The 21,980-nt window shown below is 39.6% G+C and overlaps 1 protein-coding gene across 2 annotated transcripts; it reads right to left on the bottom strand.

The window, feature by feature from the left end:
* Window positions 1-2,906: 2,906 nt before the first annotated feature.
* On the bottom strand, window positions 2,907-21,245 carry TKT (transketolase). Of its 2 annotated transcripts, XM_009993285.1 has the most exons (13): window positions 21,090-21,245; window positions 19,533-19,646; window positions 18,799-18,896; window positions 16,440-16,631; window positions 15,549-15,667; window positions 13,887-14,080; window positions 13,119-13,283; window positions 11,716-11,872; window positions 8,278-8,408; window positions 7,300-7,383; window positions 7,032-7,125; window positions 5,298-5,420; window positions 2,907-3,210 (listed from the first exon to the last, which is right to left on the bottom strand). In XM_009993285.1, exons 1-13 carry the CDS (start codon window positions 21,243-21,245, stop codon window positions 3,023-3,025), a joined length of 1,815 nt encoding a protein of 604 aa, XP_009991587.1. In that variant the 3' UTR covers window positions 2,907-3,022. The 2 variants fall into 2 exon arrangements, with proteins under 2 accessions (XP_009991587.1, XP_009991596.1); XM_009993294.1 differs by lacking the exon at window positions 19,533-19,646 and having other exon boundaries at window positions 21,090-21,200.
* Window positions 21,246-21,980: the final 735 nt, after the last annotated feature.

Genomic DNA, 21,980 nt, shown 5'->3' on the forward strand with positions numbered 1-21,980 from the left:
TTGACAAGCTCAGGCCAAGAGGTAACAAGTGATCTTACTAACTGCATGCATATACCCTAGACCTTCCTGGGTACTTCCTTTTGGTCAAGTCTTAAGACTAACTTCTCTAAATTAAAATTTCCAATGTTCTTAACTAAAAAAAACCCCACCAATATTTCACTCCAGCTTATTTACAGCTGCTTGGGTTTGAAAATTAACTATTCTTGACTCTTCCTGTGGCAAAGAATTTTCACAATGTTAATACTCTGCCCTGTATGAGGTATTAACTATCTTCCTAAAAAAGTCTGAATAGTAATTCTATAGCTCATTAAAAAAATCAGGGCTTGGGGCTACTTTTGTCTTCAAAAAGGCTCATGTTTGTCTGTGTTCATGAACACAAAATATGAAGAATGCTGAAAAGCTGCATGATACATGACAATTTGAACACTATCATCCTGACAGCTTTCTTTTTCTTCATCATGCAGGTATGAGGAAAGCTGCCTAGGAGTACTGCAGGAGAGTCCCACAAAACCCTGCTGCCTGAATTCATAGTATTAGAAGAACTGCTTTGTGAGGCAAACATAAAAATATAATGGTTAGTATGAAATATTATATTATTAAACCATAGGACATAATTGCCTCCCCTCAAAAATAAAGGTGGAACTGTGTTACAGGGTCCTATTCTCTCTTCTGCAGTGATTCGTGGCTCAGCAGAGCTCATAAGACAACCGTGATGTAGGCATATATTTAATTCCATTAAATACAAACATTCTCCTTCCCTTCCCCATGCAACCATGTTAGTCTGCCTGTCAAAATCAACAAAATGCCCAATGTTATCCTCAGCCGGTTCTGGATTAAGCTCTGGATGTTTCAGTAGGAATCTTGGCAGCCACAGAGCCACCTCCTCTTCACCCCTTGTGATGCAGCAGACCAGGCAAACACCAGCTGCTTGCTTACACAGTTGAGCCCCAACAGTGCAACAGCATTGAAGCATATTAATTAATTGTGGCAGAACTCAATATAGTGGGCATGTAATGATTGCACCCAGTGAAAGCTGGGTGAGATGTTACATGCAGTGACATAATGGTGCAGTAATGAGATTATTAACAGCAGCAAATATCATCTCTTCTTCTGAGGGGAAAAGTGCTTGATTTGACTCAACCCCCAGCATTTTTCTTTCTTTGAGTAAAATAAAGTACAACTTTGACATTCTTTTTATAAGGTCATGTTACACATTCTAGATGTAGGGTTAATGCAATCATTGAAAAAAACTGAAAAAAGGGAATACTTGTAAATTTTTAGAAAACATGTAAGGTCTTCATAGAAAAATGAAGTCTGACAGAGCCATAAACACAGTTTTAAGGAAATTTAGATCTAACAGCCATTAACCTAAATAGCCCAGAGTTTTAAGAAAGCAATTTCAAGCCCTGCTCAGAAAATTAAGTTTTTAGTTGTACTTCATTTTAAACTTAAAGCACCAGTGTTGGTTGTTGTGTGCAGCAGTTCCATTTGCACATCCAGAAGCATCAGCAATTGCATGCAGGCCTGTACCAACCCAGCACAGCAGGTGCCTAGCATGTGAGGGTTTAGCTTAAGCAGTAAGCATGAATACAAGTTAGTTATACAGTAATATTTATATTTTCATTTACATGTGCTATTTACATGTCTTTTTAGAAAGTAATACCAAAATGGTGGGTAGTCTGCAAATAAACTCTTGCTTAGTGTGTTATTAATGTCAAATGGCTTCTGGGTGACTCAAAAACTCTGCACAGACACCTTGCTCTGATGGAAATTGCTTTTTTAGTTTCCTCTGCTATGTAACATCTTCCTCAAAGGTAATTTATGGACTCATCAGGATGAGAAACATTTTAGCACTAAATATGTTCTGAAATTGGTACTTTGTAGTCAACAAAATGAGGTTTTTTTTAAAACAGAAGCTGCTTAAAGGTAAAATAATAAAACATTTTAAAACAGCATTTACAAATCACCCAGTGGAACCCATCATTTGAAGTTAATGGCTCACCCAGCTTAGATCAGTCCACACCAGAAGAGACAATTCTATAGAAAGGCAACTTCCATGGTCAGCTGCATCCTCCTGGGTGTCTGGGAATGTCCTGCTGTTCTTTCAAACCCTTCTTCTTGAGTCTATCTCAGCATTTGAAACATTCCCGCCTCTTGCCCAATGGCAGCACTCTCACTCTGGTCTCACCCTTGCTGCAGCACTGGCCAAGCACTCAAAAACATAATACAAGTTCCTGTGAAGAATTTCAACCTCCTTAATAAGCTCATGCTCACAGGGGTTCAGCCACTCCCTCCTGAGCCCATGGCTCATTGCTCATTCCCACAGCTCTGCTGGGCCACCTTCTCCCCATGGGCTCCTCAGGACCTAGGACATCTCCTTCCTCTTCCACACTGTCCAGCACATCAGGTGCTTGTTTTTGGTTTTAAATGGCAAGGGGCACTGCAGAGGGACTGAAGCAAAGGCATAAGCCACCCTCCTCCTGCAATACATGGTCCTGCTTTCCACTACCGAATGGCTGGTTTCTGTGTGAACTCTTCTGGCAGTGAGGGAAGAACCCCCTTTTCACCAGTCTCTCCTCAAGACAGGATTTTAATCTTCAGAAGTAGGCTGGCCAAACATTGAAAAAAAGGTTGCTTGATTTGTTGGGCTACAATGCCCAACATCTGTTTCCCTGCTGGAGCACAGCCTGCTTAGACCTTCAGTGACCACCCAGCCACCCCCTGCTGGAGCTCACAGTGGGGAAGGTCAGTTCCAAGCAGAAAATGCTCCTCCTGTACAGACTAAGGCTGCTGCCACAAATCATTAAATAACCTGAAGTTTTTTCCATGACTGAAAATACTCACATGTCACCCCACTGCAAAAAACTCCAGAAAGAAAGAAAGAAAGAGATTAAAAACCAGAAGGTTTTTTTAAGCTGGTATTTTTATTAGAACTCTCTACATAAAGCACCTTTGCCTGCCTTAAACTTACAGTACTTCTCTGAATGCTGCTTTTCAGTAACACAGCACAAGATGCTTCAAACTACTCTGCATTCCTTGATTTGGACACTGCCATCTTTACAGCTTGCACGATGGCATCTTTATCAATGCCAAACATCCTCAGCAGCTCAGCTGACTTCCCGCTGCGCGGTACATGGGACACAGCCAAGCGATGGACTGTGATTCCAGGCTCGCCCACTACTGCAGCACACACTGCTTCTCCAATGCCACCTGTGGAAGAGAGTCACACATCACACAACTGTATGCTTCAACAGGGAACACACAGATTGCATGTATCTGATTCCAAGGTCTGTGCAAGTTAAATCCTTGATTCACATGCTGATGAGAAACACTAATCACAATGTATGTCTGAGTTACCCATATGTGAAATGAAAACAATTCCCTATTTCAAAGGCATTCTGAGGACATCCAGCCTGACACTTCAGAAGTACTTACAAAGTGGCAGTAAGAAACACACCTCCAAAGGGCACAGAGCTGTCAGGAAGCCCTCACCACTTCAGCATCAGCCACCAAAGGCCAGGCTTAAAAATCTACTTAGACCAAGACATACTTACAAGTGTACTTAATATACTGAAAGGCTTAATTCTCACCAACAGCATTTAGGGGTTCCATCTTTTCATGCCTGTTGCATGCTGCTAAGCACCTCTCTGGGTTACAGAATATATTCCCAACCTTTGCTTAGAGCTCAGCTCAGACTGACTCACTATTAGTGACAGGGAGAAAGGATGCAACGGGGAACTGTGTGGCAGCAGGAGAGACACTGAGGCAGGAGCACCAGGGAAAAAGAAAACGCTAATTTCTATGAGTAGATATATTCCTAATGCCCAAGTTCACAGCTGCTTCTCTTCTAACTTCTCCATCTGCCCCCAAGAAGAGCAAAGCCTGACATGCAATTCACAACATCTGCTCTCTGTTTGCATGTGGTTTCATCCTTACAGGACCTGTTTGCACAGACAAGCTCCTGCAAACCTCTGCAAACACAGTATGTCAGAGAGCAAGCAGCAGCAGATCGTGGACTCAACTCCAGCTGACAGCTGCTCACAAGTGGCGTTCCCCAGGGCTCAGTATTGGGGCCAGTTCTCTTTAATATCTTAATCAATAATCTGGACCAGGGGACCGAGTGCACCCTCAGGCAGTTTGCAGATGACACCAAGTTGGGCGGGAGCTTTAATCTGCCTGAGGGTAGGAAGGCTCTGCAGAGGGACCTAGACAGGCTGGAATGATGGGCCAAGGCCATTTGTATGAGGCTCAAAAAAGCTCAGTGCCGAGTCCTGCACTTGGGTCAAAACCATCTCATGCAGTGCTACAGGCCAAGGGAAGGCAGGCTAGAAAGCTGCGTGGTGGAAAAGAAGCTGGGGGTGTTGGTCAATACCTGTCTGAATATGAGCCAGCAGCATGCCCAGGGGACCAAGAAGACCAATAACATCCACGCCTGTATGAACAATAGTGTGGCCAGCAGACTTGGACAGTAACTGTCCCCATGCACTTAGCACTGGTGAGGCCACATCTCAAATCCTGTGTTCAATTTTGGGCCCCTCATGACAAGAAGGACATTGAGGGGCTGGAGTGAGTACAGGGAAGGGCAACAAAGCTGGTGAAGGGTCTGGAGAAAAAGTTTTATGAGGAGCACTTGAGGGAACTGGGGGTGTTTAGCCTGGAATAAAAGGAGGCTGAGGGGAGACCTTATCATTCTCTAAAACCACCTGGAAGAAGGCTGTAGTGAGGCAGGTGGTGGTCTCCCAAGTAACAAGTGACCCGATGAAAGGAAATGGCTTCAAGTTACCCAGCAGAGGTTTTGATTGGGTAAGTAGAAAGGAGAGACAGAAGGATTTATCCCAGAGTGACTGCAGACACTGCCAAAACAACGTGGAATCCAGCTTTTGAACACAAGGAAAACTTAAGAAACCTGCACAGCAATGGCTTCTCCTGCAATCTAACAACTGCAGAGCAGCTGCTCTAAAGCCATTCTGAGACCATTCTGCACAGAATCTCTGCAACGCAGCAGCAATTTACACTTTCACTGGGAACAAATGAATCAAGACTTCACTTGGACCAAGCATACAGAAGGGCACTCAAGGCCAAGGTAATCAGAAAGGCAGCCCTGATTACCTCATTACATCAGGAAACGTTCAACCCTCAGTGTCATCTTCTAATCATAACAGCAATGAAAAAGACTAAAACCTCTCTTTTCCTTTAAATGAATGAGTCCCATATTCTCTCTCAGGTCAGGAGAAGCTGTGAGCTTCCAGCCCTGGGTGAACAACTGTATGGGCTGTGACCACCTAGACCCAGCTTACCTTCATGGTAATGATCTTCAACAGTGATGATTCTGCCTTTGGTCACTCTTGCATTTTCAAGTATTGTCTTCTTATCCAGGGGCTTTATAGTGAAAAGATCAATCACACGGATGAAGATTTTTTCTGCAGAAACAGAATGAAATTATTTGCAACATGAATTTAGAGAATGCAAGACAACGTAAGTGGTACACACAGCCCCTGACACTTTTTAGAGCTATTGTGAAAACTGTCTACATCAACTCCCAGGTATCTGTACTTATGGCTTGTCTACCACAGATTCCAAACAACCCTGATTTTTGTATGTACTCTTTCTTCATGCACCTAACAGAAATATCCATCCTTTCCACAGACAAAACTCTTGAGGCAGAAAAGCTTTGAATACGTGACTCAAGTTCATCAGAAGTGCTGACAGCAAAACAGTACCTCCTGGCCTTCCCACAGGTAAGAGCAGAATCTATTCACTGGGAAATCCTTCTTATTCAGACTGTCCATCACAACTCCTTTGCCACACCTTTAACTTTATTGTCAAGTTAAGCAGGATCTCCTCCTGCTTCTTCAGGCTGTAGGCATTCTGAATTCTTCACTGCAGGCTGCCCACCAGCCAGGTGTGCCTGTTTGAACTGCCCCAGCCCTGATGGTAGCACCCTGAGGTTTGGCACCACAACCAGAGATTGTCCCATTACCACAAGGCAAGCCCAGACTGCTCATTAAAGCTATGTACAAATGGTGATTGTTCAAAAAGAATAGCAAATTACACGAGGTTTTGTGTGATCTTGGCTAGCTGAACACTGAGTCAACTCTTATCATACATAAAGAAGCCTTATGTTAACAGTTTTGTTTCTGAGTGGCCAATATATTTTAATTATTACACTGCCTCTGCACTACAGGATTCTCTCTCCATAGCTGGTTATTCACATATCAAGATCAGCAGAGCATCACAGTGCAGAATAGTAACAATAGTTCTGAAAATACAACTTTCAGGATGTCCTAAGCTTGACAGATAAACATAATGACAAAATATCTGCCCACCTAGATAAAGCATACAAAACTACCCAGAAGCCACAGGCAGCATTAATTGTATTATCTTACTACTTGTAATCTCTTCCTGGGTGTAGGCTACTGACTCACAGATGAATTTTTGATGGTTCCTTTTCTTCTTATTTGATTGAAGGTTTTTTTATCTTTGCTGCAAAATGGCAGAGCATTTCAGCACTATCATAGGATTATTGCCTCCCACGCTAGTTAAATGTTGATACATTCATTAAAAAAAGTTAGCAGTGAACCATATCTAGACAAAGACACAGCATATCAAGAGCATTGTGTACGAGTGCACAACACAACTGCTCTGTTCACTGACCCCAGCCTGACTGCTCTGTTGTGCTGGTGCCTGTGCCTGCCCATGCCACGGAAGGACCACTCCTGCTTCTTACACACCTCCTCCAAGATTCTTGCCTGCCAGGCACTTTCAGACAGATTGGCAATTCTAAGGAGACTTTGATCTGTTCAGTTTGGCAATTTTCATGGCTACTAATGCTGCTAATCTAACTAAAATCTACTCTAATAGGCAAGATTGGCAGATGTTGCACTCTGTCAGCTTAGCAGGTGACCAGCTACCAATAACATTTTCACTACTGTTTACCAGTGCAAAGGGTGAGCAGTTTGGCTGGGTGCTGCTGGTTTCTTTACTGTGTTAAATGATGGAAAAGGAGAAAAGAGTACCAATAATCTGATCACCTTTTCTCAGCTGCTCTGCTGCAGCCAGAGCCTCATGCAGAGTGACTCCTGCTCCAATCACAGTCACTTGGTCATCCTTGCTCTTCAGAACCACCTGCAAGAAAATGGCTCAATGTATTTTAAACAATTTATCTTACTGATATATCTAACATTTCTGGAAATTCTTCTAAAAAGATCTTTGTCTTTGGAAAGCTTTAGAGAGAAAGGGGCTTTTACAGGAGGAACTTTGTGTATTTTTTCTGATTCTGTTTATCTGGACAATACTTACCTTTGCCTGTCCAATATGGAAGTCCTCATTGTTGTTGTAAATGACCGGATTTTCAGGACGACTAGTTCTTATGAAACAAATACCCTGTTTCAAAGTAAACATGTTGTAAGTTACAAAATCAGAAAACTAGTTTGTAAACCCTATGAAGGAAATATACAGCAAAGCAACTTTTCTATCTGTGTCATTTTCACCCTTCTGTGTTACCTCTGGTTCTACTGAGCAAACTTTTCTCCCCCCTCTCTGCCCAGTTGCAATTAGTCCCTTTTCAGCAGCTGGTGGTTACAACTATTACAATACAGTTAACCTCATCTTAGAGCATGCTGGTAACTTGCAATTTTCTGTCTGATTCCGTTACTGCCTTCAATTAGCTGAAAGTAAGAGAGGTCAGAAACTCTGTCACAGCACATGGGAAGTTTCTGTCATCTTCAGCCACAATGCAATTTAACTGCAAACCATCACTGGCAACAGAGGAGCAAAAGATAACCAGTGACACAGGCATAGTATAAGCACCAGATCTCAAGTCTCTCCCAAAGATGAAGACTCTCTTAGACTACTAAGCAGATCTGTCTTTTGCTTTCATGTACAAGCACTTGATGATCAAAATCCTCAAGATAAACGTAATCTTTCCAGATCCACCTTCCATTTTGACCTGTGAGATATCATACTAGGAATGTACTTTTTGAACACTAAAGACCATCAAGAGAATTACACTTGTCCTTATTTCTGAGCCAATTTAGACCCAAACTGCAATTGCTGTGAAATCATTCACATCTCCCCAAATCTGGCCCACGGCATTCCAGACTGTTCATTCTGCACTAGCCTGGACAGAATGCGTGCAACTTTTCCATGCAAAGAAAACATCCCACTGCCACACTGGAGCCTTTGAGAGAACTTATGTGGGTAGAGACATGCAAGAAACATGCCAGAAGCAACAAAAAAATAAATTATTCTCTGGCTAAGAAATAGTGTGATGCAAACCTTGGTGTTGGCAGCTATTTCCACTGCTTTCTCAGTGGCTACAGCATCACTAGGGTAAAACACAGTGGCAGTGGGAATAGCCCGGAACATGCACAGATCTTCCAGTCCCATCTGAGATGGCCCATCCTCACCTAAAAGAATTAAACCAGGGTTACAAAAGAGTAAGGGCACATTTTCAACAATCACTCAACACAGCAGTGAGGTTCAATTTAAAACCAGGAAAAAAAAAAAAAAAAAAAAAAAGAGTATAAAATCAGGCACACACAGGACATGCAATTCTACCTGCTTGAGAAAAGACTCATCTTCTCCTTAAACTTGGAACCATCTAAACAGTAAATAAGGATAGAAAGAGACTAAAAAGAAAGAGAACTGGGGTTAAAAAGAAAAAATAGAAACTAAAAAGTGTAACAATAGAACAACACAAAAGGAAGACAACCAAACTAGGAAGGATACAGATACAAAAAAGGGATCACAACGTATCTGGGCATCTTCAGATTTACAGGTACTGAGGCTGAACAAGCAAAATTTATACTTGCCAATAGTGTTCCTCTACATTTAAACTGCTGGAAATGTGGAAGGAGAATTTAATGTGTTCCATTGAAAAGGAGAGTGCACTTGGTACAACTCCTCTCAAATTCTTAGACTCACTTCAAGATTAAATGAAGGGTATGTATTTTTCAATACTAAAAGGATTAATTATCTTGAACATGTGCTGGATGTTATGATTTTCCATAAAGAAACAACCATCACAACACCCCCCGCCCCCAATGACCTTATGTAAGGGTGCTTTGGGAATGGCACTGTTCCAAACTAACCATGCAAAGACTTCTGAATCCAGTCATGTCACAGCCTGCCGAGCAGAAGCAGGGCAATGAGCCTTCCCACATGCACCCACTACCTGTTACTCAAGAAGGACGAGCTCACGAGGAAGGAGGAGAGTATTTTTCATAAGAGCAGCACAAAACTCTGAAGAACTTTATAAACATGTTAAAGAAATCAATCATTGAACTCTGCCACTATACATTACTAATAAAGTAAGCAAGAACCAGGAAAAGAGAGTGCCTCAGCTTTCAGTCAAGACATGAGAAAAATTCTCAGCATCAGAGTTTCTAGCTCTGTAGGCACTCTGAATGAGTGGGATCCCAGTGGGCCCTTTCCTAAAATGCACCCACATTGTATACATAGAAGAAAAGTGAAGTTATGAAGAACAAAATTAACAGGTATCTGAATCAGAATCTTATCCAAGGTGAAGAGAGTACTTCTGTTTGTCCTGCTTTTGCTAACATGGTGCAGATAATACCAGCATTCACAGTCCAGACAGGAAATTCACAGACTAGTACTAAGTTGAGTTCAGCCCTAAGTGCATCTTTATAAAATCCTAACATATGTGGTTTTAGGGTCATGCAGATTAGAATAATTTTCAATCACAAATGAAAAACCTGTATGTTTAGCTTAATTTTTAAAAAAATAGTGCTTACTATAAACAGTATCAAAAGTCTAGAATATAAAAACTGGTTATCTAAACAACTGGTAGTTCCATTTTTGACAGATGAACACTGTGATTTCTTTCCTTGTATGTTCCATTTGGAAAAAAACAGATTTTCCATTTTTCTCTTGTGGTCTTGAAAGCATGTTTAATGTTTCATTAGATGTTTAGGTCATCAGCAGCTACTGTCTAGGAGTGAACTTAGTACAAGTTCAGAAGGTCATTGTGATAGTTATTTCTCATAAGCTTAATGGGTCCAAATTTCAGTGCAGCAGCTCAGGTCTACCTAGAACTGCATACACTTCAGTCTTCACCACAGATCTGGTTGGAATTCTGAATTCCATGCAGGCCTAAAGTTCTAATAGGAGGTACACTTAATTCATACCCCTCTATTTAAAATTGATTTTTCTAACTGCTAAAGGATGTCCATGAATTACTTTTACTATTCAGAACTTGGTGTTCAAATTCTTTTTTTTTTTTTTTTTTTTTTAAATTGAGGCCTGAATCAGATTTGTTACTCAAACAACTTTATAAAGCCAAGTAGGCACCTCACTATCTCAGCTCCCCGCAGGATATTTAAAGTGCTGGAAGCTGAAACTTGGAAGTGTAGTTCTAAGAGTCAATTCAGGTAACCCAAATGAGTTTTATTTTCTCAAATGAGAAAAGTTAATTGGCTTTTGCACCAAAGCCCTTTGCTACTTGCTAAAAGATTTAAACTGGATTGAACTAAACTATGATGAGGTGTGAGGATTGATTTTAAAAAGAGGTTTCTAATAGAATCCCTCCCTTAATGACATAAACAAGCCACAGTCTGATACACTCTACTTACAGTCTCCACCACTAAAGCACACTCTATACAGCTGTAAATTGAGCCCCAGGTTCTGGATGAGACTCCACACGTCTGCAAAGCATCTTTAAAGCTTTACTAATATTACAGGTTAAACTATTTTCCTTTACAAAAAATCCAAAAAACAACAAACCCCAGCCCTCCTCCAAACCTCCAAACCACTATTACATCTACTGAAAAACTGAGGTATGCAGAGAGCCTTAATTTACTGCCCTGTAAGCTCTCCTCTCTTTTCTTCTTCCTTGTAAATACCTACTAGGTTTTGAAGCATGAATGCCTACTGGCATCATCTTGATATGCAAGTCTGCTCCTGTTTTCATGGGTGATGCCTATGCATTTCATTAAAAAAAAACAAAGCTCCCTTCCTCCCTCAAACCAAAATCAAACTCCAGTATGATCTGGCATGTACCAAACACTTATGATGAGAAGCAAAGAGCAGAGAAGGTACTGCCAATTTCCTGAATTGCGTAACAGCTTCACAGTTCCTGTTTCATCAGTACTTGGAGTTTTTGGGTCTTCTGAATCAACACATTAACTGCTCCAGTAGTAAGAAATACCGAGATAAGTTGAAGCAATTATTTAAAATCAATGATCTTCAAAGGCATAGTAAACCAAAGATATTTATCTCTTGTAAAGTGTTTTTGAGATTGGTGGACAAAAGCATCTGTGCAAGGATAAGTATCATTACTTTCTCATTTTAGGGACTGGGAAATAAAGGTACAGTAAATAACCACACAACAATTCTCATCACAGAGGATGTCAACTGCAAAGACAAAAAGGAACCTAAGCTGTCCCCTTTCAATCTGATGTGTTTATGTCGCTCTGTACTTGTAGAGAAGAAAAGTTAGTAAGGAAAAGTCCTGTTTTTATCAGGACAAATGGATAAAAAAAAAGGCAGATAAATTGATGAAGGCTTGAAATCTTTCTAAACATAACAATGTGTCTGATAAAAGTGAATTGCAAATATGACTTCCTATGAACACTGCCACTGTTAAACCATCACAGCTGTATTACCAGTTGTCTCCACAAGGCATCATCAGTTTGACTGCCAGATACTTCTGCTAAATGGTGGAACTGCTGATAAATACACCAAGGCTGCCCTTACCAATGGAAACACCACAGTGTGACCCGCAGAGGTTGATGTTACTCTCCGAGATGGCAGCCATGCGGATCTGGTCAAACGCCCGTGTGAAGAAGGTAGCAAAGGTGCTGGCAAAAGCAACGGTTCTGTCACGAGTGGCACAACCAACTGCAACACTCACCTGAAAAGAGGGAGATTGTACAGGAACAGTGAGCTCATTTACTCCAAGAGATCGTCTGTGGGACTTCCTACTGTAAAACTTGAGCAAGAAGCTCTCAATGCAGATTAAAAATCTCTGTTCAGTCCTGCTCCTAATTGTTTGCCTTTCCAAAGAGGAAAGGAGGCAACTCACTCTGCCAGTATCTATCCTCCAGCATCTCCTCTGTTCCTTGCCTCAGCTGCTAGCTGTTATCATTGATCATTACTGGCAGCTTCTTTCCTTCATCTGCTCCAAGCAGCCATTCACAGAGTTTTAAGACTTATCCCCCCACCTATCCTTTTCTTTCCTGGATCAAAGGCTTAGATTTTCAGTCCAAAGGGCATAGTTTTACTATCTCCAGCAGATAAAAATTATATTACTAAGTGGGAATGGATTTACCTAGGTTAATGGACTGATATTTACTAAAAGGGCCATTCTTCATTAAGATGGAATTTAGAACAAGGGCCTTAAATTGTTTATTGTTACAATTATCCCACACATTTATTTTTTACAGAAATTGGTCTGCTCTTCATGGGAAGTTTCTCCTAAGCTGCTGTGCATATAAAATGTCTGACTCAAGCTCATGAAACTGCCTTAGTATGAAATTTACCATAGACAGTCCATAGGTTCTTTGGTTATAATTTTTGTCTTTAATTTAATTTGCTTCAGTGAACCCATACAGGTGGCAACTGAAGACTCAGACAAATAGATGAGTTATCAAATTTAGTCCTTTCTCTACAAATGTCATCAGGCTAAACTTATTAACTGTTTCTCTGTCCTCATCTTTATGGCCCAATCTAGCACAGAACTTGTCATGTTGTGACATTCTATTTCCTGTGAAGAAAAAAAGCCACCCTAAAAAGTCTGTTCAGAGTTAAATCTCTACAAATCACACTGTGGAAAGCATTACTGTTTTTTACATGCTGCCATCTCCTTGTGTTCTGCTGAAATGCAGACAATATGACAAAAAAAAAAAAAAAAAAAAAAAAAAAAGGAAAAAACAAAGGTAATTTAGAAAAGGATGATTAGAAGCACTCCTGTTGTATGATACTCCTAAGCTTTTGTTCTAGCCTAGTTTTTCCTAAGAAGTGAGCAAGTCAAATTAAGTAGCCATGAATATACATGTGAAAATTAAGTATTAAAACCCCACTCTTCAAAGACACAGACTGAGTAGGCTCAGATGCTGCTGTGTAATACCAGCATTTCATGGAACCAAGAGACCCCTCACCATGTTCTGCTCAGCAATGTAGCACTCGATGAAGCGACTGGGATGTTCTTTCTTAAAAAGCTCTGAGAAGGTGGAGTTCTTTGTGTCTCCATCCAAAGCAATCACTCGATCGTTAGCATGGCCCAGTTTTGCAAGTGCAACACCATAAGCTTTGCGGGTAGCCCACTGGGAAAAGAAAAACACAGCAATTCTGTTGTAACTGTCTGTTTCTAGAAGCTTTTTTTTTTTTCCTATTTTCTTGTATTTCCATGAGTGCACGCGCATAGAATTGAAAACAAACAAATAAATAAGTAAAACCATAACACAACAAAAAACATTTTAAATGTTAGCAGTATCAAAAGTACACAGGAGAAGAGTGACACACAGAAGAGTAAACAAAAATACAGAGAAGCATCAGGACACATCTCTGCTGAAATCAGCAACTCCCTACCAATCCCGCTGGGAAATTTTGAAAACCTTGATTTCCAATCATGGAAATTCACTGAGCCTCATGGAGTTTATTTAATTACACATAGTTTGGAATATAGATAGTGATCACAAAATGAAGACAAACTATTAGAGTCTTTATATTTTAATATATTCTTTCAATGCCCAGTGAGTTGAGTATCAGTGTGTCACACCACAGAGGTTGGTGTTTACCAGGACACTTGAATAGGAGTGAAGAGGTGATAGTTGAAATTGTGGCAAGGTATAACACCAACCCTCCTGCCACCCACTATATAGCCTGACACTTCTAAGATACCTGACAAACAGTGAAAAAGGGAGTACCTTTTCTCCCACTTTGTAAGTTGGTGGAGATGGCATCTTAATGTTTCTAATATTTATTATAGGTGCATCTTCTTCCGGGAGGGCTGGAGAAAGTTTTTTCTTATTTTGGATTCTGTCATCTATTTCCTGAATGACTTGCTCAGCCATGTTTTTCGGAAGGGGCTTTCCATGCCAGCTTTCCTTATCTTCAACACCTGTGTAAGTAAAAGTACATTACAAATAAGAAAATTATAAAAACAATTCATGTCTTTCACTGCAGATTTTACCCAGATGAAAGTGCAGTGAAGAAGGATAGTCTAGTATAGTCTTCCAAGGAAGAACTTCCTTATTCTCACTACAAACAATTACAATAGTATTCAATTGCATTAAGACAGACATGTTTAAATATGTAACAAAAATAGTTAAATTCCATATACTCCAAACTAGTGACAAAATTCCAGTGTCTTCTAATGAAACTGTTTTAAAATTGGCATCTAAAAGACTTGGTCCCTAAGTGTGGCACAAGTAAATCAGTGTGACCCCTTAACATGAAATTTCAATAGCTAGGCCTAAATAAACAAATTCAGCTGAGTTTCAAACAACACTTAACCAAGCTAATTCAAACAAGACCTGAAGTTTTACAGCTTTATTTTACTAGCTTCTGATGTGCACTGAGTACTAGCAGCAAAATTACCTCTCTGGCTGCTATGCTGCTTTTCACTAATTAAGTCACTAAGAATAATGAATTTTTCTAGCTTACTCAATGAAATGGAATTAATATATATTGTTATTAACATTTATCTGGTCAGAAAGGCAAATTCACTGAGTGCTGCTAAAAGCTGTTGCTGAACAGAATCATGGCAACCTCTGACCCACTGAATGCATTTGCTCCACTCTGGATACAATGCTCAGCAGCTAGTGCATGTCTTGCTGGGAAGAACCAAAATAATTTTCTTAGCACTAATGCTGTTGAGAAGTATGAAGAGTTTGAAAGACTTTCTGCATGCTATTGCTCATCCATCTGTCCCCTAGACAATGGCATTTAGATATGTTTCACACTAAGTGAAAACTACAAAAGGATCTTAGAGGCATCAGAAACTCCAAAATTCAAACAGCTGCTACCCTACAAAATAATCTACAGACTACTGTATCCTGTATTTCAACAAATCACACATCAGATCATATGGAATAACCTGCAGTATGACCAGGCAGTTTATGTACCACACCTCCTGCAGTCTTGTCAAAACTGTCAATGCAGCATCTCTCCCTGTTTTCCATGCATTTACACTGGACTAGAAAAGACTGGAGTTGTCACTATCGAAAAAGTACAGCTGAGAGCAGATGAAATCCTACTCTGAACCTGGGGATCTCCAAAAGCCCACTCAACATTGAAGTGCACCTGCTGGATAATGTGAGGAACCAAGAGCCACATCTTTGCCTGCTTCCAAGAAGCACCAATCTAATGTCCTCCATAAGAAATGGTAACAAATTAAAAAATAACAATAGGGTGAAATTCTGAGTTTTCAGACTGTATGGTAGTAGAAACAAGTAAAAAAGCTGATAGGATACCAATCTTCTAATTATGAAATCTTAACTATATTTTTTAATGACTGCACCTTTATTGCAGCACTACGTACATATTTTTATATACACATGTATGCAAAGCAATAGATGTTTTATTACCTGATATTCCTTTGCCCTTAAAAGTCTTTGCAATGATAGCTGTTGGCTGATGTTTGGCCTGGCCGAAAGCTTTGCAAAGTTCCTCCACACTGTGCCCATCAACGATGATAGCATGCCAGCTAAGAACACAAACAGATCAACTGTTGCTAAAGGGTTTTAGCATGTGATGCTCTCTGGTAGTCAGCAATTACAATAATGAACACTAACTTCATTCCAGTGCAGTGTATTTTTAAGAGACCCAAAGTATGCCAGAAACATGAACTAGAATTCATCTGAGATCATAACATATCACAGTCCCTTTTTTATAAAGCAAAATGAGTCTCAGAGGGTTTAAGAGCTACTAGCAAAATGCAAACCCCACAGATAACTACGTTATTCCAGATATCTTCAGGCATATTAGCTATTTTTAATCAAAAAAACAAATTAAATACCTAGAAATCAATTAAAAATTGACAATGGGAGTTGATTAAAATATTGAAAATGCTCCATCATAATTTGCATCGCTGCTATGGTATCTGACAGTTTTTGTCATGGATTTTTGCATCTAAACAGGAAGATACATTCAAACTAAATTAAAGCAAATACACTCTTATGAGTAATGGCTTCCATGTACATTTTGTCACAGTTATAAAATCTGTGTTTAGTGTGATAAAAACTGCTTTAGGATCTTCTGACAAATTTATCTGATTCAGCAGTCCTTTTATTTTTCCTCTAAACAAAAAATACTGCTACTTTTAATATTCCTGCAGTACAAATAAAGACCAAAGTCAGGCATTACGACAGGTGATGGTATCCTTTAAGAGCTGAAAGCTCATTTGAAAAATTCTGAAAAGCAAATAAAACATTTAGTTTCAAATAGGAGACTATAGTGAGCTTCTTCCAAACACATACCCAAAGGCTTCACAGCGTCTCTGGTAAATTTCAACATGATGCTGCAGAGGCGCAGGGTCACTTTGTCCAAGACGGTTAACATCAAATATAGCAACAAGATTATCAAGCTTGTAAAGCCCAGCAAAGGCCATGGCCTCCCAAACAGAGCCTTCAGATAACTCTCCATCTCCAAGCAGACAATACACTCGATAGCTAGAGAAGAAATTTAAAACAAAAGAGAGCAGTTTGATGAGTAAACACAACTGAATTAAATGGAAAACACCTCTAACAATTCATAGTGAGAATTCACTGCTTCTTCTATCCCAAACTCAACTCCCATTGCTCAATGCCTTAACTTCAGACATGTTATGTAACCTTAAACAAATTAAAATACTTCTGAGCTGCTACACATGAAAAAAATAAAATGAGGAATACTGTACTCCTTTTCAAACCTTTGCCTCAAAAAAATCAGGTCTTAAGCCTCCTATTACCAGGCTTGAATGAACAGGCCCATTAAACGCTGTCACTGTGACTCAGCAAGATCCCTAACAATGCAGGAGAGGTTACTGTCTGCTTCCTCATTCCTACCACATACTATCTGGAAGGACCAATAATTTAACTTCAGGAAACTATACACTGGGGATGAACTCAAGTATAGATTAAAGCATGCAGCATAACCAAAACCAGAATTAAGGAATAAGATAACCAGCATAATCATGATACTGTAGAATACTCTTCTAAACATTGAAGCATTTTATTTAGGTAACTCAGTTAGCAGGAGCACTGTCTGATGTCTACAGAATTCAGCTGCCGTATTTTTCTTGTATTACCCTGCTCCTTTTTTGATGACAAAGCTTTAGAAATGTTTATTACCTATTGAAAGTGAAAAAGATTACTAAATTAGCCTTCAGATACATAACATTAAAACAAAATAATCAAGATGGCTGTTAACAATTTATTTTTCAGTAACAGACTTTTGATCTGAACCCCACCTGCCTTCAGCTAAATCTGAACTCCTTCCACATAAGCTGCTCCCCGGTACTGCATCCAAGACCACCTTTTTCTTCTCTCATGTAAGCACTGGTTAGATTTTTTCCACACGTAGCATCTGCTAAACTCAATTAAAATCAGCAAGTCATCTTTCACAGAAATGACTTCAAGCTAGTGAAGTGTAGGACGCATTAACTGGGCAGCCTATGCTCGAATGTACTAGAACTGTCACATAAAATACATCAACTCCATCAGGCTATTTTCCTCCTCATACATATTTGCCTTTAGACATCTACTTTTTTTGTCCACAAAACAAATGGCAGACGCAGTAATTTTTGTCTCTATGGAGTCGAGTGCTTGATAACATTTTGAAGCCCTGCTTTAATTTTTCTTGTATTACCCTGCTCCTTTTTTGATGACAAAGCTTTAGAAATGTTTATTACCTATTGAAAGTGAAAAAGATTACTAAATTAGCCTTCAGATACATAACATTAAAACAAAATAATCAAGATGGCTGTTAACAATTTATTTTTCAGTAACAGACTTTTGATCTGAACCCCACCTGCCTTCAGCTAAATCTGAACTCCTTCCACATAAGCTGCTCCCCGGTACTGCATCCAAGACCACCTTTTTCTTCTCTCATGTAAGCACTGGTTAGATTTTTTCCACACGTAGCATCTGCTAAACTCAATTAAAATCAGCAAGTCATCTTTCACAGAAATGACTTCAAGCTAGTGAAGTGTAGGACGCATTAACTGGGCAGCCTATGCTCGAATGTACTAGAACTGTCACATAAAATACATCAACTCCATCAGGCTATTTTCCTCCTCATACATATTTGCCTTTAGACATCTACTTTTTTAGTAATTTTTGTCTCTATGGAGTCGAGTGCTTGATAACATTTTGAAGCCCTGCTTTATGATTCAACAGTGCTATTATTGACCATAACAATTCTTACCTAGATACACATTCTCCATTATTTGTCATCTGACTTTCAACAGACAAATTTCTAGTTTCCATCTTCCTTCTAAGGGAACAAATACCAGTCTCAAAAAGGCTATGAATTCTTTTCTGGAAGCTGAGGCTGCTCCAACAACTTACTGTCTGCTCTGTTCAGGAACATCACCTTGCAATGCTGTCAGGTTTCAAAAGGAACACACAGATGCACTAATTCTTGCTGATCTTTAAATCCTCGGTAGTTTCACTGGCAATGGCTTTGTAATTATCCGGCTAGTAATCTATCATTTAAAACCTGAATTTAAAATTCTATTTGGGACTGGAGAATAAAGGAAGGTGGGGTGTTTTTTCCTGATGGAGATAAAAATATAATTTATTTTCACAAAATTTGCCACTGAATGCCTATAGAAATTATATATGGAGATGGAATTACCTGGCTCTGTCAAAGAATTTGCCAGTGTATGCCATTCCACACGCAGCACCAAGGCCCTGACCAAGTGACCCAGTAGCCACGTCAGTAAATGCTTGTCTCTGAGAAGAAAAAGACAATTATTTTAAAATTAAGAAACAGAAACTAAATTTCAGTGCTAGGAGATGGTTCAACATACATCAAAATTCAGTTTCTCAGACATAACAATAGAGTGCAAGTCCCTTCAAATCCTGCCCTGTTTCCTTTCTTCCATTGATGACCAGTGTCACAAGCGAACTAGGCTCTCTGAGATGGAACAGTATCTATGGCCCAGGAACTTCTCAGCTAGGCCTTCAATGGCAACAGTTAACTGATGACTTGGTGTAAAAAAGAATCCATTGAAACAACTGGCTGGGAATAGAAAGACCAATGAGGTAACCAAACTTGATATAAATTTGTTAAATACCTCAAAGCTTCTCAAGGGATGAGAAAAGCCATGCTGGAACTTCATATAAACCTTTCTTAAAAGGAAAATACTGACATACAGGACTGTTGGGGAACTTCACTGCAACAATAAAGGTCATTTTTTCCTGCTTATTCAAATGCAGACACTGAGGAAGTTCTGAAGCCATAAATACCATCATCCTTCTTAAGATTCTCTCTTTCACTGTAGCTGGCAACCAAGACTTGCTGCGAAATACACGTGCTTCTTGTTTTACAGATAGTATCATCTTATATCAAAGGTTATGAACACTCACTGGCACTGGGTGTCCTTCTAAGACAGAATCAATTTTCCTCAAGTTCAGTAATTCTGCTTCTTGTAGAAAGCCAGCCTCTGCCCAAACAGAATATAAAATGGGTGCTGCATGACCCTAGAGAAAAACAAAAATTTTAAGCAAAGCACAAATTTCACAATCTCTTAGTATCAAGGCAAAATTTTACAAAAGTTGACAAACCCCAAAATGAGGTTTTTATGTCCACTAAAAAAAGACTGAGTTACAATGCACTTGTACAAGGCAACATTCACACTGATGCCTGTTTTGAATTCCTTCATGCCCCTACTTGGAGCACCCCAGATAGCTGACTACAGTTAAGACAAAGAATGCAGCAATCTCAAGGGCTATTTAGGTTGTCCTTGAGAAAATCAACATGCAACAGTAAGAAGGTCTCTCCCAGCCAAGTAGTTTTAGTATCCCAATAAAAAAAAACAGATGAGGAAATGTTAACCCACTAGAACTTCTTTAATATGTGTGTATTCAAGGCAAGATGCAGTGAGTGAGGATATGCAAAATTGTAAGCTTTATACACTCAGTCATTAGGAGCCTAAAAAGCATGCAGGCTTGAAGCCATTTAGCAGTTCTGGGCAGAAACCCTCATTAATTGGAGAGGTAAAGTAAACATGAAGAACTGATTCTCTTTTATTGTTTTACCACCTAAGCAATAGCAGCTTGCTTCCCATCCAGTTACTTATTTCAGCATAGCAATCACAGGTGGCAACAGTTCCATCCAATGCAAGGACTGATAGCTATGCAGCACTTTTGCAAGTCACCGCATGAGGAACTCTGTCTCAAAGGTGGACGTGCCTCACTGGAGTCCTTCATCTGCCATTTTGTACATCATGTTTTATGAAGGCCCTTCAAATGCCTTTATGTCATATGATCAAAATATCCCTGTGATTTGCAAGGGCACAATGCAAAAGGGGACAGAAACTCTAATGGCCAGCCCAGATTGTGGTTTTAGGTGTTTTCTGAACCATAGGGTCTTCAGAAGTAGTAGTTACTTTAATACCATACTGGCACAGTAGGAATGCAAACTATTCACTTAACCTACCATAACTTTCATATAATGCTCCCTGAAAAGCTGACAGTAATTAGTGCACACTGTGCTGTGACTCCAGGCGTAACAGCGTGGCTGCATTTAACAAGTAGAGCACAAAAGCTAACGGTGACTTACTCGTTAGAAAATTGGTTATGCAAAAATAATACAGCTGCTAATACTTCTTGATAGATTTTATAGACAATAAAACAACATTTATTATTTGATATTAAAATGAATTAACATAGTGATGTTATGACCTTATCAAGACACATTATACAGACACTCTTAAATTATTTTTGAGTTTTGCTACAACTTAACTCAACCAGCTGTTATTTGTCTTTCTGAAGCAAGACAATTCCATGCTCTTAAATATTTCCAATATATTTATGTGTAGATGGAAGCATAAGTAAGCGTAAGTCAAGGAAGACAAGTCAACATAGTTTACAGACAGCTCTTTGCAGACAGGCTGGCTCAATACAGCATAGCAGGTTTTTTACCTTTGAAAGAACAAACCGGTCGTTGCTGGCATTTCTGGGATCTTGCACTTTGTACCTCATGGTATGGAAAAACAGCACAGACATAATCTCTGCTGCACTGCAACATGATGTAGGGTGGCTACAAGTCAAGACAGAGCCAAGATTACCATTTTTCATTATTGTTTACTCAGGGTCATATCTTTAAAATATCACTTTACCAGTCCCCTGCTCCTCAGCATTTAAAAACACAGTCAGAAGTGTTTTTGATAACCCATCCCATCTACCATTACCCCAATGCCAATAAGTCATCCTTTGAGACAAAGGGAGCCTTCTTATCTGGTTTAAGTGGATGTTAAAAGACAGAGCCTGGTGACAGCTCAAGGACAGATCTTGGAGCTCCCTGTTCCTCTTCATGCCAAGGAACACCACCCTAATTGGTGAAGCACAGGAAGCAGTGTCACCCTGTGCCTGAAATCATGCTCTGCCATTTATCTGACGGCAGAAATTCACACTGATGCAGAGGAAACAAAGAGCTTTCCACAGGACTTTAGCCATTCACTGACTGAAGGAATTAAAAAGCATGGCCTTATGACTTGTTCAGGCCCTGCTGCACAGGTAGGGACTGGAAAGACAAGATTAACTTTTGCAGAAGGTTCTGCAGCATTTAGAACTGTGTTATATAGGTACCATTTTATTTTACTATGTTAGAGCTGATAGAACTAGAATTCCGATTTCTAAAGAGGGCATTAAATAATACAGTTCTTGCATTTAATCTTCTACTGAAACTGGACACAGATATTTATGTGTCCAGCAAACACCCAGATACACATTGTAAAATACGAATCTGCTTAATCTTTGGCTAAGAGGAACCAACATTTTCAACATTTACATCTATATCAATTTGAAATATTG

This window comes from Chaetura pelagica, unplaced genomic scaffold, assembly GCF_000747805.2.
Source record: "Chaetura pelagica isolate M959 unplaced genomic scaffold, ChaPel_1.0 scaffold630, whole genome shotgun sequence".
NCBI classification, from domain to species: Eukaryota; Metazoa; Chordata; class Aves; order Apodiformes; family Apodidae; genus Chaetura; species Chaetura pelagica.

What these genes read in the sequence shown, in the direction of transcription:
- TKT (XM_009993285.1), bottom strand. Translation starts at nt 21,245, where the DNA reads ATGAAAAATGGTAATCTTGGCTCTGTCTTGACTTGTAGCCACCCTACA. An exon ending in AAATTCTTTGACAGAGCCAG is followed by an intron (nt 16,632 to 18,798) that starts GTAATTCCATCT and finishes TTTCTTCTCTAG; the next exon opens with CTATCGAGTGTATTGTCTGC. An exon ending in TAAGGGCAAAGGAATATCAG is followed by an intron (nt 14,081 to 15,548) that starts GTAATAAAACAT and finishes TTACTTACACAG; the next exon opens with GTGTTGAAGATAAGGAAAGC.